This window comes from Bombina bombina, chromosome 3 (genome assembly GCF_027579735.1).
Source record: "Bombina bombina isolate aBomBom1 chromosome 3, aBomBom1.pri, whole genome shotgun sequence".
NCBI lineage: Eukaryota > Metazoa > Chordata > Amphibia > Anura > Bombinatoridae > Bombina > Bombina bombina.
This window is the reverse complement of record NC_069501.1, coordinates 781,325,237-781,338,948: the sequence shown is the minus strand read 5'-3', so window position 1 is coordinate 781,338,948 and position 13,712 is coordinate 781,325,237. Positions and strand designations below refer to the sequence as shown.

General features: G+C 38.6%; 1 protein-coding gene across 1 annotated transcript in view; it reads right to left on the bottom strand.

Annotated features, from left to right (window-relative positions):
• Positions 1–4,176, bottom strand: part of MRPS9 (mitochondrial ribosomal protein S9) — a 601,112-nt gene extending 596,936 nt beyond the window's left edge. The window contains exon 1 of the mRNA XM_053707665.1: positions 3,754–4,176. Within this exon, the coding sequence (XP_053563640.1) occupies positions 3,754–3,858 (105 nt within the window). The 5' untranslated portion in view covers positions 3,859–4,176. The remainder of the gene's footprint in view (positions 1–3,753) is intronic.
• Positions 4,177–13,712: the final 9,536 nt, after the last annotated feature.

The following is a 13,712-nucleotide window of genomic DNA, read 5'->3' as shown; positions in this document are numbered from 1 at the left end:
AACATGCAAGAGGGAATCATAAGACTTTCTATCATACCAAGTGTGAAATCAGCAGTAATTCATGGGTGGAAGGTTTGACAATACTTTCCTTTTTTTAGATTTATTTTAGATCAAGTGTTTTCCTTATAGATCTAACTAACTAATGACAGGTTAGCCCCCACCATCACCAAAATCAAATAATTGTAAATACCAGCTTTTGCATGTTATAAAAAAAGTAGTAACAATTGATATAGCCTGATCTAACAAGTGTCTATTTTACTAAATTAGGTTTGTCTAACATTTAAAGTGGGTGGGCTAGCCCCTAACCCCAATACCTGCTATCTCTGTAATTGTGTTAGATCTAACAAAATAACTGACAAATCATCCTTGATCTATCAAGTTAAATAACTTTTTGTCCATTTTTTTTCCGTTATGGGGGGCTGGCACCCCATATTAAATACATAGACACTTCCCCAGAGGCATAACTTTTCTTCACTTTCTGGGATGAATTTTTGTTTAGTGAAAACATTTCTGCAGATCATTTTGAAATAAAATTTAATTTTAAATAAGGTAGTTACACTAAAGCAACAGCTCATTTGCAATGTGTTGATTAACTGGAAAGTAAAGGTTTGTTTTTTTAAGTTTTATAATCTAGTGCTGCAGTTCAAAATTGCATTGTAAATTAGCTGCAGACAAAAAAAAAAAAAAAAAAAAATCACCTGAAAAAATGTGTTTTCTTTTCTCTAGGCCTAACATCACAAGGCAGAAATGTAGCAATAAAAATGGTGCATTGCTCACAAGAAAATCTTACATTCAGAAGTCACAGCTTTGCAGACCAGGAAAGGCTGGGGGTGGGGTTGAAAAAATCTCTGAGAGACAGTCATCAATAAATGCACTGCAGCTTTGCAAGGCCACACCGTATTTGACTGTTCTCTTTAAACAGCACTTTTCTCTGAATGCACTTTTAAAGAAAACCTACACAGTGCAGTCAAGAGCACAGCAGAAGAGAACAGTCTAATGCTGAGCAGCGCTGCAAAGTGAAAGCGCTAACAGTTCCTGTATGTGTCCTATTTTTTCTGCAAATATGCTGCGTTTTCTGCGATGACATCTCCGATCACAGAATGTTCTGCCTTGGGGGACACTTCCATAATATGATTATTAATACCACTTTTTGCAAGTTAGATCTGATTTTATAAACACTTGATCTAACAAAGGACTATTAGCCCAAATGATTTTGGTCTTACATTTTTATACTTAAAAGGGACACTAAACCCAATTGTTTTCTTTTGTGATTCAGATAGAGCATCTAATTTTAAGCAACTTTCTAATTTACTCCTATTATCAATTTTTCTTCGTTCTCTTGCTATCTTTATTTGAAAAAGAAGGCATCTAAGCTATTTGGTTATTGGTGGGTGAATTTATACACCAATCAGCAAGAACAACCCAGGTTGTTCACCAAAAATGGGCAGGCATCTTAACTTACATTCTTGCTTTTCAAATAAAGATACCAAGAGAATGAAGAAAATTTGATAATAGGAGTAAATTAGAAAGTTGTTTAAAATTGCATGCTCTATCTGAATCACGAAAGAAAAAATGTGGGTTCAGTGTCCCTTTAATATCTCCATAATCTAACATGATCTAACAAATTGTATAATATTTTGTCCAATGTTTTAATAAGGGGGGCTGATGATGGATTAACCCACCTCCAAATAATTGTTAATACCAGCTTTTGCATGTATGATCTAACAAAGATCTATTAGACTGAATATTTTATTGTCTTAATTTTTTAAGTGGGGGGCTAGCCTTACCTGATCTTACAAACATCTGAGTAAGAGGAGAATTACAGCTAAACACAAACACCGCAGAAATGCAAAAATAGCCCTGGTCCTTAACGGTAAGAAAATTGAAAAAATGGTCTGGTCACTAAGGGGTGAAAGGACATTCCGGTCAAGATTTAAATGCACATAGATGAATTACATATTTAAATAGAAACATATTTGCAATATACATGTATTGACAAAAATGCTTCTAGTAAAAGTTTTCACTGTTTTAGTGTAAACATTTTTTTCTGCACATACATGTGAAGCATAGCTAGATATTCTCAGTGCACCAACATTTTAAATACTGCAGCTGTTCAGAGCACCAGTGGTACTTGTATCCTGTCTGCAATTAACTAATTGAGTCATTACCAGATGGTACAAGCATCTTAGGCACTTTGAACAAGTGCTTTGTTTAAAATGCTGGTGCAAGGTGCATACTTAAATACACATTTGAAACAGCTATATCTTTTATTAAAAGCATTTTTGTTAATACATGTATATTACAAAAATGATTCTATTCAAAACTGAAATGCATCCATGTGGATTCCAATTTTGGCTGGAATGTCCCTTTAAAGTGAAGGTAAACTTATCTTCATGTCTATCTCTAATATAATTCTTTGTTTAAAATCAATAGCACTTTAATTCATCAATTTTCTTAAATTGTAATGTAAATCAAGTTATCGCCGTTTTAACTCACTTTTTTAATGTCGACAAATTCAACCCGTTATTTATTTATTTTTTTCGTTCTTGATGCCAATTGAAAATCTGGCCGTTAGGCGGCTGTCACACCACATCACCCGCCTACTTGATGTTATGCGCATGCTCTACAATTTATTTCTTATCTGAATCCATGAGCGCTCCCGTTTCGCGCATGCGTACTTGGATCATTTAGGACATGAGGGGCGTTCCAATTTGCTCCGTCTACACTGCAGCTGGAGTGACCAGGAGAAACAAACAGACTGACAGCCAGAGCTATCCCGGGCGCAACATGTGCAGGGAACTAAGGAGACCAGATGAACACAGCTGAGCCAGGAGCGTGCAACACTAGAGGAAAGCTGAGCTCCCACTGCACCCGACTCGATCAGCCTGTACCCCAGCTGCTTGACCTTCCATTACACATCACTGCACCTCTGTCCTGCACACATTACTCCAGCATTGCACCCCCTCCTTGTAGGCAGTACAGTCCCCAACACTCTGTAAAAATATTTTATCTGACAGTATAGTAGGCAATGAATATAATAATTCATTGACTACTATCTGTCATCGGCAATTGGCGCATGCGCAGTTGGAGTCAATTTCGTGAACGCGCTTTGGAGGGACCAAAGACGTCACACTCAGGATTACAAGGAAGTAGCGGATGGGAGGAGTCGGCCGCAAAACGGTACAAACATAGACAAATAAATATTATAAAAACTATAAATAAAAGATAAAAAATAATTTAGCGACTGGATTAAGGGACTATAAATAAATGATTGGTCAATTGCAATAACTGTTAAATTAACCTTCACTTTAAGTACAAAAAAATATCATCTTTGATTGAGACAGAAAAAAAAAAAAGACAAACTATTGTGTATTTCATTTTAAAGTCCGTTTAAATATATAAACTTATGACATTATTAACCAATTACCACAGGGTTCATAAGATCACACTTCTTAACTTGAGAGATACACCATCCATAACAAACTTTATCTGGTTGTATAACAAACTACAGTGAAAGAATACATACACAATATACATCATTTAGCATTTGGTAAGGTCAGCAAAAACCACGTGGAGTAAGTAGATGACAGCTTAGAGTGAAGGAGAACAAGAACAATACAATCTGATTGGCTAACCTCGATGACGTATTCCCAACTAGTCAATTAACTGTTTCACTGACAGAGCAAAATACACAACGCAGTGCATGTCCCCGTAAAACACACGTTTAACCTCTTGAGTTCTGCTGCTGCTCACCTCATTACAGGTTCCAGCAGACGGTTTCCATATAAATGCTCCCGTTGCCCGTAGCACAACTCCCAAACCCGTGCTACGATACACAGCAGCCATGCTTAATAACATGCAATGAGAGTCTCAACCCGGACGGGAAAATACAAGTAGGGCGGGGCTAAAACATTACTGTAAAAAAGGATAGAAGATTTTCTGAAATCCAGAATTACTTCCGAATGTCCATAACCTGGAAAGCGGAAGTATTTGTAGAACGTGAAACCGCTCTATGTTTTTAGTTGTAAAGTCAAGAATTAAGTGTATTTCAATCAAAGCAAGCGAGTGAAAGGTGACCCTGAAGGACACTGTCTTGTTGAAGGAACTCTGTCTTCTTTATTTCTAACGATGGTGATCCTGCCTTTAAAAGGAATAATAAAAATCTCCACTTTTATACTGTTCATTTCATTTTCTGTGTGAACTGATTAAAATGCTGATCTATTGAGCTCCGCTGCAGCTGTTGCCTAGGTGGAGATAATACATATCCGTAACCTTCTCCTTTCGTCATGGGGACAGTAACAGTGTAACAATATAGCTCACAGCTCACTACTGAGATCACACCACATAAAGTAGCGTAGAATAATTTTATGTGCATTATTGATTCTGGAATTATAACAGCGTATTATTCACCATTATATCACATACATGGAACAGTGACAATTTATGCTTCAACAAATTTGAATAAAAAGATGGGACAACTCTGCCAGACTTGCAGATAGCGGAATGTTATCGCAACTAAACTAATGCAATCACACGTTAAAGGGACAGTTCATTGTACAATTGTTTTTCTCTGAATGTGTTCCTTATGACTTGTTATACCAGCTGCACACATAAAATGTATGAGAAATTGCTAATGTATGCTTCTTTTTGCAAAATAAATAGCTGGATTTGGTCTTTGAAACCACGGCCCATCAAAATAGGCTAAGTTTGCAGTCTGATCAGATCTTTATCTTATCATTCAAATGCTTCCCTTTATCTCTGTCTCTGTACAATACTTAGAAAGAACAATTGAAAATTAACATTTTAGAACTTTATCTCTTCTACCTCCCATTGTGAGTGTAATTTCTTCTGCTGGCTGTGTTTACATAGTTCCTTAAAGGGACATTCCGGTCAAAATTTGAATGCAAATAAATGAATTACATCCTTGAAAAGAAGCATATTTGCAATATACACGAATTGGCATAAACGCTTCTAGTAAAAAAGTTATCACTGTTTTAGTGTTAACAATTTTCTCTACCTGTGCATGTGAAGCATAGCTAGATATTGTCACTGCACCCACATATTAAAAACTGCAGCTGATCAGAGCATCAGTGGGGCTAGTATAATGTCAGCATTTAACAAATTGAGTCATTACCAGATGATACAAGCACCTTAGGCTCTCTGAGCAAGTGCTTTGTTTAAAATGCTGGTGCACGGTGCATACTTAAATACAATTTTGAAACAGCTATAACTTTTATTAGAAGCATTTTTGCTAATGCATACAAAAATGCTTCTGTTCAATACCGAAATGCATCCACGTGGTTTCCAATATTGGCTGGAATATCCCTTTAATAGCCTATACCTAGGTATTGAAACTTTCAGTATAGATAGGGATACTACAGACAAAATCAGCTATTTAAAATGCCAATATAAAGGCTATGGGGCTATTTGTAAACAATTTAAAGTGAATGTAAAGTTTCATGAAATACTATTAAAAACAGGGGCACGTTCGTTCATTAAACTTTACATTGCAGTGTTTTTTTGTTTTTTTTTAAATACTTACCTTTTTCTTTAGCAAACCTGGACCGGCAATCCTCTGCCCGCAGCTCCTCTGTACTTAGCACTTCAATGACGGAACCGGCTTCCTCCAATCACGGCGTGGCCTCACGAGATGGGCGCTCTGTGGTACACGCCATGATTGGAGGAAGCCGGTTTCGTCATTGCTGAGGTAAGTACAGAGGAGCTGTGGGCAGAGGATCGTGGTCTGTGTTTGCTAAAGAAAAAGGTAAGTATTTAAAAAAAACACTGCAATGTAAAGTTTAATGAATGAAAGTGACCCTGTTTTTAATAGTATTTTTAAAAACCGGGCACTCATAAATTAAACTTTACGTTCACTTTAATTACACTCCAGCCGGTAAAATGGATCATTGGTAACAAATTAAAGGAGAGAAATATTTGGGGTAGACTATCCCTTTAAACCCAACATTTTTATTTCATGATTCAGACAAATCATACAATTTTAGAAATGTTTCTAATTTACTTCTATTATCTAATTTGCCTAATTTTGTTATTGTTTGCTAAATAGATATCTCTATAGGTAGCGTGCTCATGTCTAGACTCTAGAGCACTAGTGCTCTTGCTAATGTATAACATTCTCTCAAAACTGCTGCCATTTAGTGCTACAAACATGTACACTCCTGAGCTCACCTTCCTGCTTGTCAAAAAAGAACACCAAGAATACAAAGAAAATTTGGTAACAGAAGTAAATTGGAAAGTTCAAAATTATATGCTTTATCTAAATCATGAAGGAGAAATTGGGTTTTATGTCCCTTTAAACAAAATTGCACCCATCAATTCCCATAAAATTAAAATATGACATTATTTGGTTACAACAGGCAGCAGCTTTTATTTGGTCAGCAGTGGTTTAACCCATTTGCTGTGGTTAAACGCATAGCATTGCAGGGTTGTAAGAGTTAAAATTACATGCTCTAACAAATTAGAGCATGTCGTTTTTTCACTATAATGGCCCCTTAAAGGGACTTAAAAGTGTAAAAAGAAAATGCTCTAATGTGGATGGAGGTTAAGCACATCATTAAAGGGCCATAATAATTAGAGATGTGCATTCGGAGGTTTCGTGAACGTCCGAATGCGGGAGAAGTTAGCCCTTTGTGCCGCTCAGCTATTTTTGTTGCCAAATTCATTCTTGTGCAACTGCAACAGGCTAAAGTCTGGATTTGCACAAATTTTAGCGTGTTGCTGTTGCACACAAATTACTTTGGCAATGAAAATAGCCGAGCGGCTCGAAGGGCCGCCTTTTTCAGTATTTGGAGGTTCACAAAACTCCAGATGCACATCTCTAATAATAATTGAAATAATACATGCTCTAATTATTTAGGTGTAATTTTAAGAATATCAATCCTGCACTACTTTGTGTTTAACCCTCTGCAAAGGGAGCAAAGAATTGCTGGTCCCAAGCGGTTAGTCGCACAACTCAGCTGTGTAACTAGCGCTGCTAGTTGGAACAGCGTTAGTTTTCCCACAAAATCTAGCAAAGGGGTTAAACACAGTAGTAAGTTGATAGTCTTAAAATTACATATTGTAACAAATTAAAATGTAATTATTTTTACTATTATGGCCATTTAAAATTAGCAAGAAAATCTGAAACGTCCAGCAAAAGTGTATTTTGGTGAATTTGGAAACCACATGCAAAAAATTAGAATGTAGCCGCACCATCCAAAAATAATACTTTAAACAACCTCCCAATTTACTCCTGGGGGCATATTTATCAAGGTCTGGCGGACCTGATCCAACACTGCGGATCAGGTCCGCCAGACCTCGCTGAATACGGCGAGCAATACGCTCGCCGTATTCAGCAATGCACCAGCAGCTCACAAGAGCTGCTGGTGCAACGCCGCCCCCTGCAGACTCGCGGCCAATGGGCCGCCAGCAGGGGGTGGTCAATCAACCTGATCATACTCGATCGGGTTGTATTGTGGCGATGTGTGTCTGCCTGCTCAGAGCAGGCGGACAAGGTTATGGAGCAGTGGTCTTTGTGACCGCTGCTTCATAACTGCTGTTTCTGGCGAGTCTGAAGACTCGCCAGAAACAGGGGCCATCAAGCTCCATACGGAGCTTGTTAAATAGAGCCCCTGGTATCAAATTTGCATGATTATATCTATTGTTATACTTTATTGAAGGAGGAGCAATGCACAACTGGGAGCTAGCTGAACACATTAGTAAGCCAATGACAAGAGGCATATATGTGCAGCCACCAATCAGAAGGTAGCTCCAGAATTTTTATTGTTTAAAAAAATATCATTTATACTTACCTGATAAATTATTTTCTGTCCTGGCATTGAGAGTACACGAATCCATTCAATTACTAGTGGGAATTCAACTCCTGGCCACCAGGTGACGCAAAAAACACCCCAGCAAAGCTTCAAGTATCCTCCCACTACCCACAATCCCCAGTCATTCAGCGGAGGCATTATGGAAAGAGAAGAAGACACAAAGGGTATAGTGGTGCCTGAGGTTTAGAAAATGACAAAAAGCCGTCTTAAAATAAGGTCAGGTCGTGGACTCCCCATGCCAGGAAAAAAAATAATTTATCAGGTAAGTATAAATTATGTTTTCTTTCCAATGGCATGGAGAGTCCACAAATCCATTCAATTACTAGTGGGAACCAATACCAAAGCTAGAGTCCACAGAATGGAAGGGAGGGATACACAAGACAGGCGAACCTAAATAGAAGGCACCATTGCTTTTAGAACTTTCCTCCCCAAAAAAACCTCAGCTCAGGCAAAAACTTCAAATTTGGAAAAAGTAGGCAATGATGACCAAGTGTCCACCTTGCAAATCTCTTCCATAGAAGCATCACTTTTAAAGGCCCAAGAGGTAGCAACACCCCTAGTGGAGTGAGACATAATTTACTCTTGAGGCTGCTGTCCAGCTGTCTCATAAGCCAATCGAATAACACTTCTTAACCAGAAGGAGAGAGTAGAAGTGGCCTTTTGACCCCTCCGTTTACCAGAAAAGACAACAAGAACAAATAGAAGATTGACGAAAATCTTCTGTAACCTGTTAATAGAACTTCAAAGCACGCATAACATCCAGATTGGGCATCAACCACTCCTTCTTAGAGGAAGAATTAGGACAAAAAGAAGGAACAACAATTTCTTGGTTAAGATTGCGTTCCGAAACCACCTTAGGTAGGAATCCTAATTTAGTACAAAGGACCTCCTTATCGGCATGAAAAATAAGATAAGGAGAATCACACTGTAGAGCCGAAAGTTTCAAAACTCGAAGGGCAGAGGAAATTGCAAACAGAAAAAAAATGGAGCCTGCTGCAGAACCTTAAGAACCAGATTAAGACTCCAAGAAGGAGTAATTGACCTAAACACAGGCCTGATTCTAACCAAAGGCTGGACAAAAGATTGAACATCTGACAAAATTACCAGACGCTTCTGCAGAAGAATGTGACCCCTTAGGGTACTGACTGATAAACCCTTCTCCAGACCCTCCTGAAGAAAGGACAGAATATGGGGAATTCTCACCTTACTCCAAGAAAGAAACCCCGCACCAATGAAGGTATTTACACCATATCTTATAATAATGCTTGAGAGTAACAGGCTTACAAGCCTGAATCATAGTCTCAATAACCTTCACAGAAAAACCTCGTCTGGATAAGACTAAGCATTTAATCTCCAAGCAGTCAGCTTCAGAGAGACTAAGTTTGGATGGAGGCAGGAACCCTAAAGTAGAAAATCCCTCCTCAGAGGCCATTTCCATGGTGGACAACATCTTCACTAGGTCCGTAAACCAAGTTCTGCAAGGCCATGCTGGAGCTATTAGAATCACTGAAGCCTCCTGCTTGATACGAGCTATCACCCGAGGAAGGAGGGCAACTGGAGGAAACATATAAATTAGACTGAAATCCCATGGCACTGCCAGGGCGACTACCAGAGCTGCTTGAGGATCTCTTGATCTTGCTCCATATTCTGGAAGCCTGGCTTTTAGACGAGATGCCATCAGATCCAACTCTGGAACTCCCCATTTGAGGGTTAACATGAGAAAACTTCAGGATGGAGAGCCCATTCACCTGGATGAAATGTCTGCCCTGCTTAGATAATCCGCTTCTCAGTTGTCCAACCCTGGGATATGAATGGCAGAGAGATGACAATTGTTAGACTCTGCCCACTAAAGAATGCGAGTCACCTCCTTCATAGCTAACAAGCTCTGAGTTCCTCCTTGGTTGATATGCGTCACCAAAGTGATGTCCAATTGAAATCTGATAAACCGGACTAAACTCAGTTGAGACCAAGCTGTTAGAGCATTGAGAATTGTTCTCAATTCTAGGATATTTATAGGGAGGGCAGACTCCTCCTAAGTCTAAAGTCCCTGAGCTCTTAGGGACCCCCAAACTGCTCCCCAGCCTAAGTGGTCACAATCTCCCAAGAAGGTATCAGGAAACAAGTGCCCTGAGACAAGCTGTCCTGGGAGATCCACCAAGACAGAGAAATCCTTGTCTGAGAGTCTAAAGTATCCTCTGAAAAAGATACAAGTGGTCTCCGTTCCATTGACTGAGCATACATAACTGTAGAGGTCTCAGATGGAAGCGAGCAAACAAAATAATGTCCATGGATGCCAATTCTAAGACCAATTACTTGCTGCAACTGATGGACGTACAAAGGACTGAAGAGAATGACAGGCCTCCAGAAGCTTGAATCTTCTGACCTCCGTCAAAAAATCTTCATAGATACTGAGTCTATGATTGTCCCCAGAAAACATACCCTGGTACTTAGCACCAAGGAACTTTTCCCTAGATTCACCTTCCACCCGTGAGAGCGGAGAATGACTAACAGAGAATCTGTATGGGATCTTGCTAACTGAAAAGATGGCGCCTGAACCAAGATATTGTCCAGGTAAGAAGCCACCGTAATCCCTAGAGACCTGGCCACAGCCAGAAGAGCTCCTAGATCCTTTGTATAGATTCGAGGAGCAGTGGCGATGCCAAAAGGAAGGGCTACAAATTGGAAATGTTAATCCATAAAAGCGAACCTCAGGAACTTGAAATGTTTTCTCATCACATTTTAATAATTATATTCGTTTTGCTAAAGGCGGAGATTCTTTATAGAGAGATATCGCTAAGTATTTCTTCTAATTTTGATTAATTGTTTAGTATTATTCTTTTTGCAATACTATTATATCGCTTTTACACATGTTTGGGCATAGGTAGATACACTTAAGCACTACATTGTTTAATTTGGAATTCACATTTTTTTCATTTTTTTTCCACTGCTGCATGCACAAGGTCCAGATTATTCGGACAAATACCTCACACAATTTGATAAGTTGTCACTTTATTTAATACACACACAACTTTTGGAAAAATATATACTAAATTTAAAAACAAGATCTCCAGCTATGCTGGTGAAAAGAGATAAAAAGACAAAATTGTTGCATGATGCAAGCCTAGAGGCTAACTCAGAAATTCCAATGAATAGCCCTGACAAACAATTAACTCTTAATCAGTTAGCAGAGCTAATATTACCACAATTTGAGAGATAGCAGACTTTTCGTCTGAGATCAGACAATTTTCTAAAAGAATCACAGATGTAGAGGTGAGAGTATCTGATCTAGAAGACAGATTTAATATACACAAAGTAAATACGACAAAATACGAAGACAAAATAAAAACACTACAATTAAAAATGTATGCTCTTGAGGATAGATCTCGAAGTAGTAATATTCAAAATGTGGGTTTGCCTGAGAGCAATGAATTTGAAGATGTATTAATGTTTGGATAAATTACTTTGCCTCAATTATTAGGACTACAGTTAGCAGCAGAGAGATTACAAGTGGAATGAGCCCATAGGACAGGGAGTATTAAAAAATATTCAGATAGCAGTTCACGACCTAGGATAGTCCTGATAAAATATCTTAACTTTCAAGACAAGATAAATATAATGAGGCAATATAGGAAAATTCAAACATTAAAGATAGGTACTAAACAGATTTATTTATTTCAGGACTTCTCTGTGGAAACATCTGCAAAAAGAAAGATAATGGCACCATTCTGTACAAGTTTAATAAATGCTGGACTAAAGGCAAGTTTAAGATATCCGGCTAAAATAACAATTGTAAGTACAGAAGGATCAATTACCTAGAACTCAGCAGAGGAGGCCAGAACCTTTTGTACAAAAAATTATATTAACGTATAAAAGCGAAAGACCAAAAAGGTTAGATAGAAGATAGATACAGGGTGTGTTTTTCCCGTCAAGATATGTCAAGAAGTAATTGTATATTTCAAATATGTTAGGTAAATGGGGAATTTCCCCCTTTTTTTTTTCCTTTCTCCCCCTCTCTCCCCCGTGTATGGCCTTTACTCTATTGCAAAGAATTGATAAAATCTTTAGTTTTTAAATAGTTTTTAATTTAATAAGATGAATTTAAACTTAAATGTAGTTTCATGGAACGTGGGGGGGATAATCTCCCCTATTAAAAGGAAAAACATTTTAAAAATGCTTAAAGGTGGGGGGGCGGAGCCAACTAGCAAGGAGAGCAGAAGTATGTTCATGGAGCTCCCTTACTATACCTAACTTAAGATGATCATAAATCCATTCTTTAAGTGATCTAAACTTATAGACTTTGTAGAAGGCAAGGATAATCGTGCCTGTTTACTGATTTGCAAACAAATCCTGAATTGATGGCATACTACGCTATTTTGTCGATGGACCAGTTGAAGTGTAATCCCTCCTGGAGTTTTCGAAGATCCCTCACTTTACTATTAACAAAATGGACCTGGAGACCGCACTACATAAGTTTGAGGATCGCTGTTGTGAGATCCTGGAGGATCACTTCTCAGAGATGAGTGTTTTACTCACACAGCTACGTATGCAGATCTCTGTCTCACACAGGAGACAAGATGGCAGCGATAAACGACGACCATCTAACATTGACGGTATCCAGTCCCTAAGAGATCCGGAGCTAACTGTTCCTCTGAAAGCCGCAACTACTCTGACCGCAATAACCAAGCAGCTTAGCAATGTGAGGTGCGAGACACTGCAGGACATTTTAAAAGAACTGCGGCCTGAGATTAATCCTCCGGTGGTTATACCAGCTGAGGATCTGGAGCTGAGTACTCACCTAGAAGATCGCAAGGGAGCGACATTACATAGGCTGCTCTGGGCAGCAGAGCTGGGCATGAAGTTTACGCGACGGTCAGAGGACAGGAGACCTGTTGCTGCAACTACGCAGAGTTGGCCACCGGACGGTGGTCGATCGCGGAGCAGGTTGCTGCTCACATTGATGTCTGCCCGGGTTCATCACAGAGTTGGTGTCGGCTAATGCTTTTGACTGATGGGATTTCTACCTGCCTGAGGTTGACACTTGAACCTCTGGTGGGACGCATTGCTTTTGGACACTTCTCAATGGAGATTATGCTTTTCATGTAAGAGGCTGCTCACTACTTAATAACAATTGCCTGGTAGTCACGGGTATCCCTCATGATGACATAGATGTTTGAAAATATGGACCTGAGACTTTCTATGAAGCAGCAGCCTGATTGTAGATAGATTGTTAGTAGGACGCCGAGTAATGCTTCAAATGATATGATATCCAGAACAGGTCTTACTAAGTCTATGTTAGAGCAGCTATATACAGTTTCACATTATATACTATGTCATTTGCTATTTTATGTTCCTTGTCTATGTGCACTGTTATTGCAGAGCTTTAAAATTACACATCACGCACGTCCAGTTTAAAAATTGCAGTTAATATGCATGTTAGCATGTAAAGTGTAATATGCTTGTTAGTTTAGCTATATAAATTGTTTTGCAGTTATTTGTCGAATACTAACGACTAACACACTTTCAAGTTTATAATGTTTATAGGTTATAACATATATAGCTATTATGCATTACCTATAGGTTTATCTTTATTTATAACATAGATGTTTATAATAGCCCTTTAGGTGCCCTGACTTTACACTGGATCTACGCATACATGCTCTTTTAAGGGATACTCCCAGCTTCTGCTACTTGCATATGTAATATGAGCTATCTATAAACTCCCTCTAAGTACGATCTTGCTATTACTGTATGCTTTTCACTCAGAGATTATCTCTTCTGTGCTATATGTGTCTGCATCATATCTAAGTATGATATTAGTTTTTAGCAGCAGTATGGACACAAGCAATAGTCATTCCAGTGAGAACTGGTTAACTCTTTGACGAC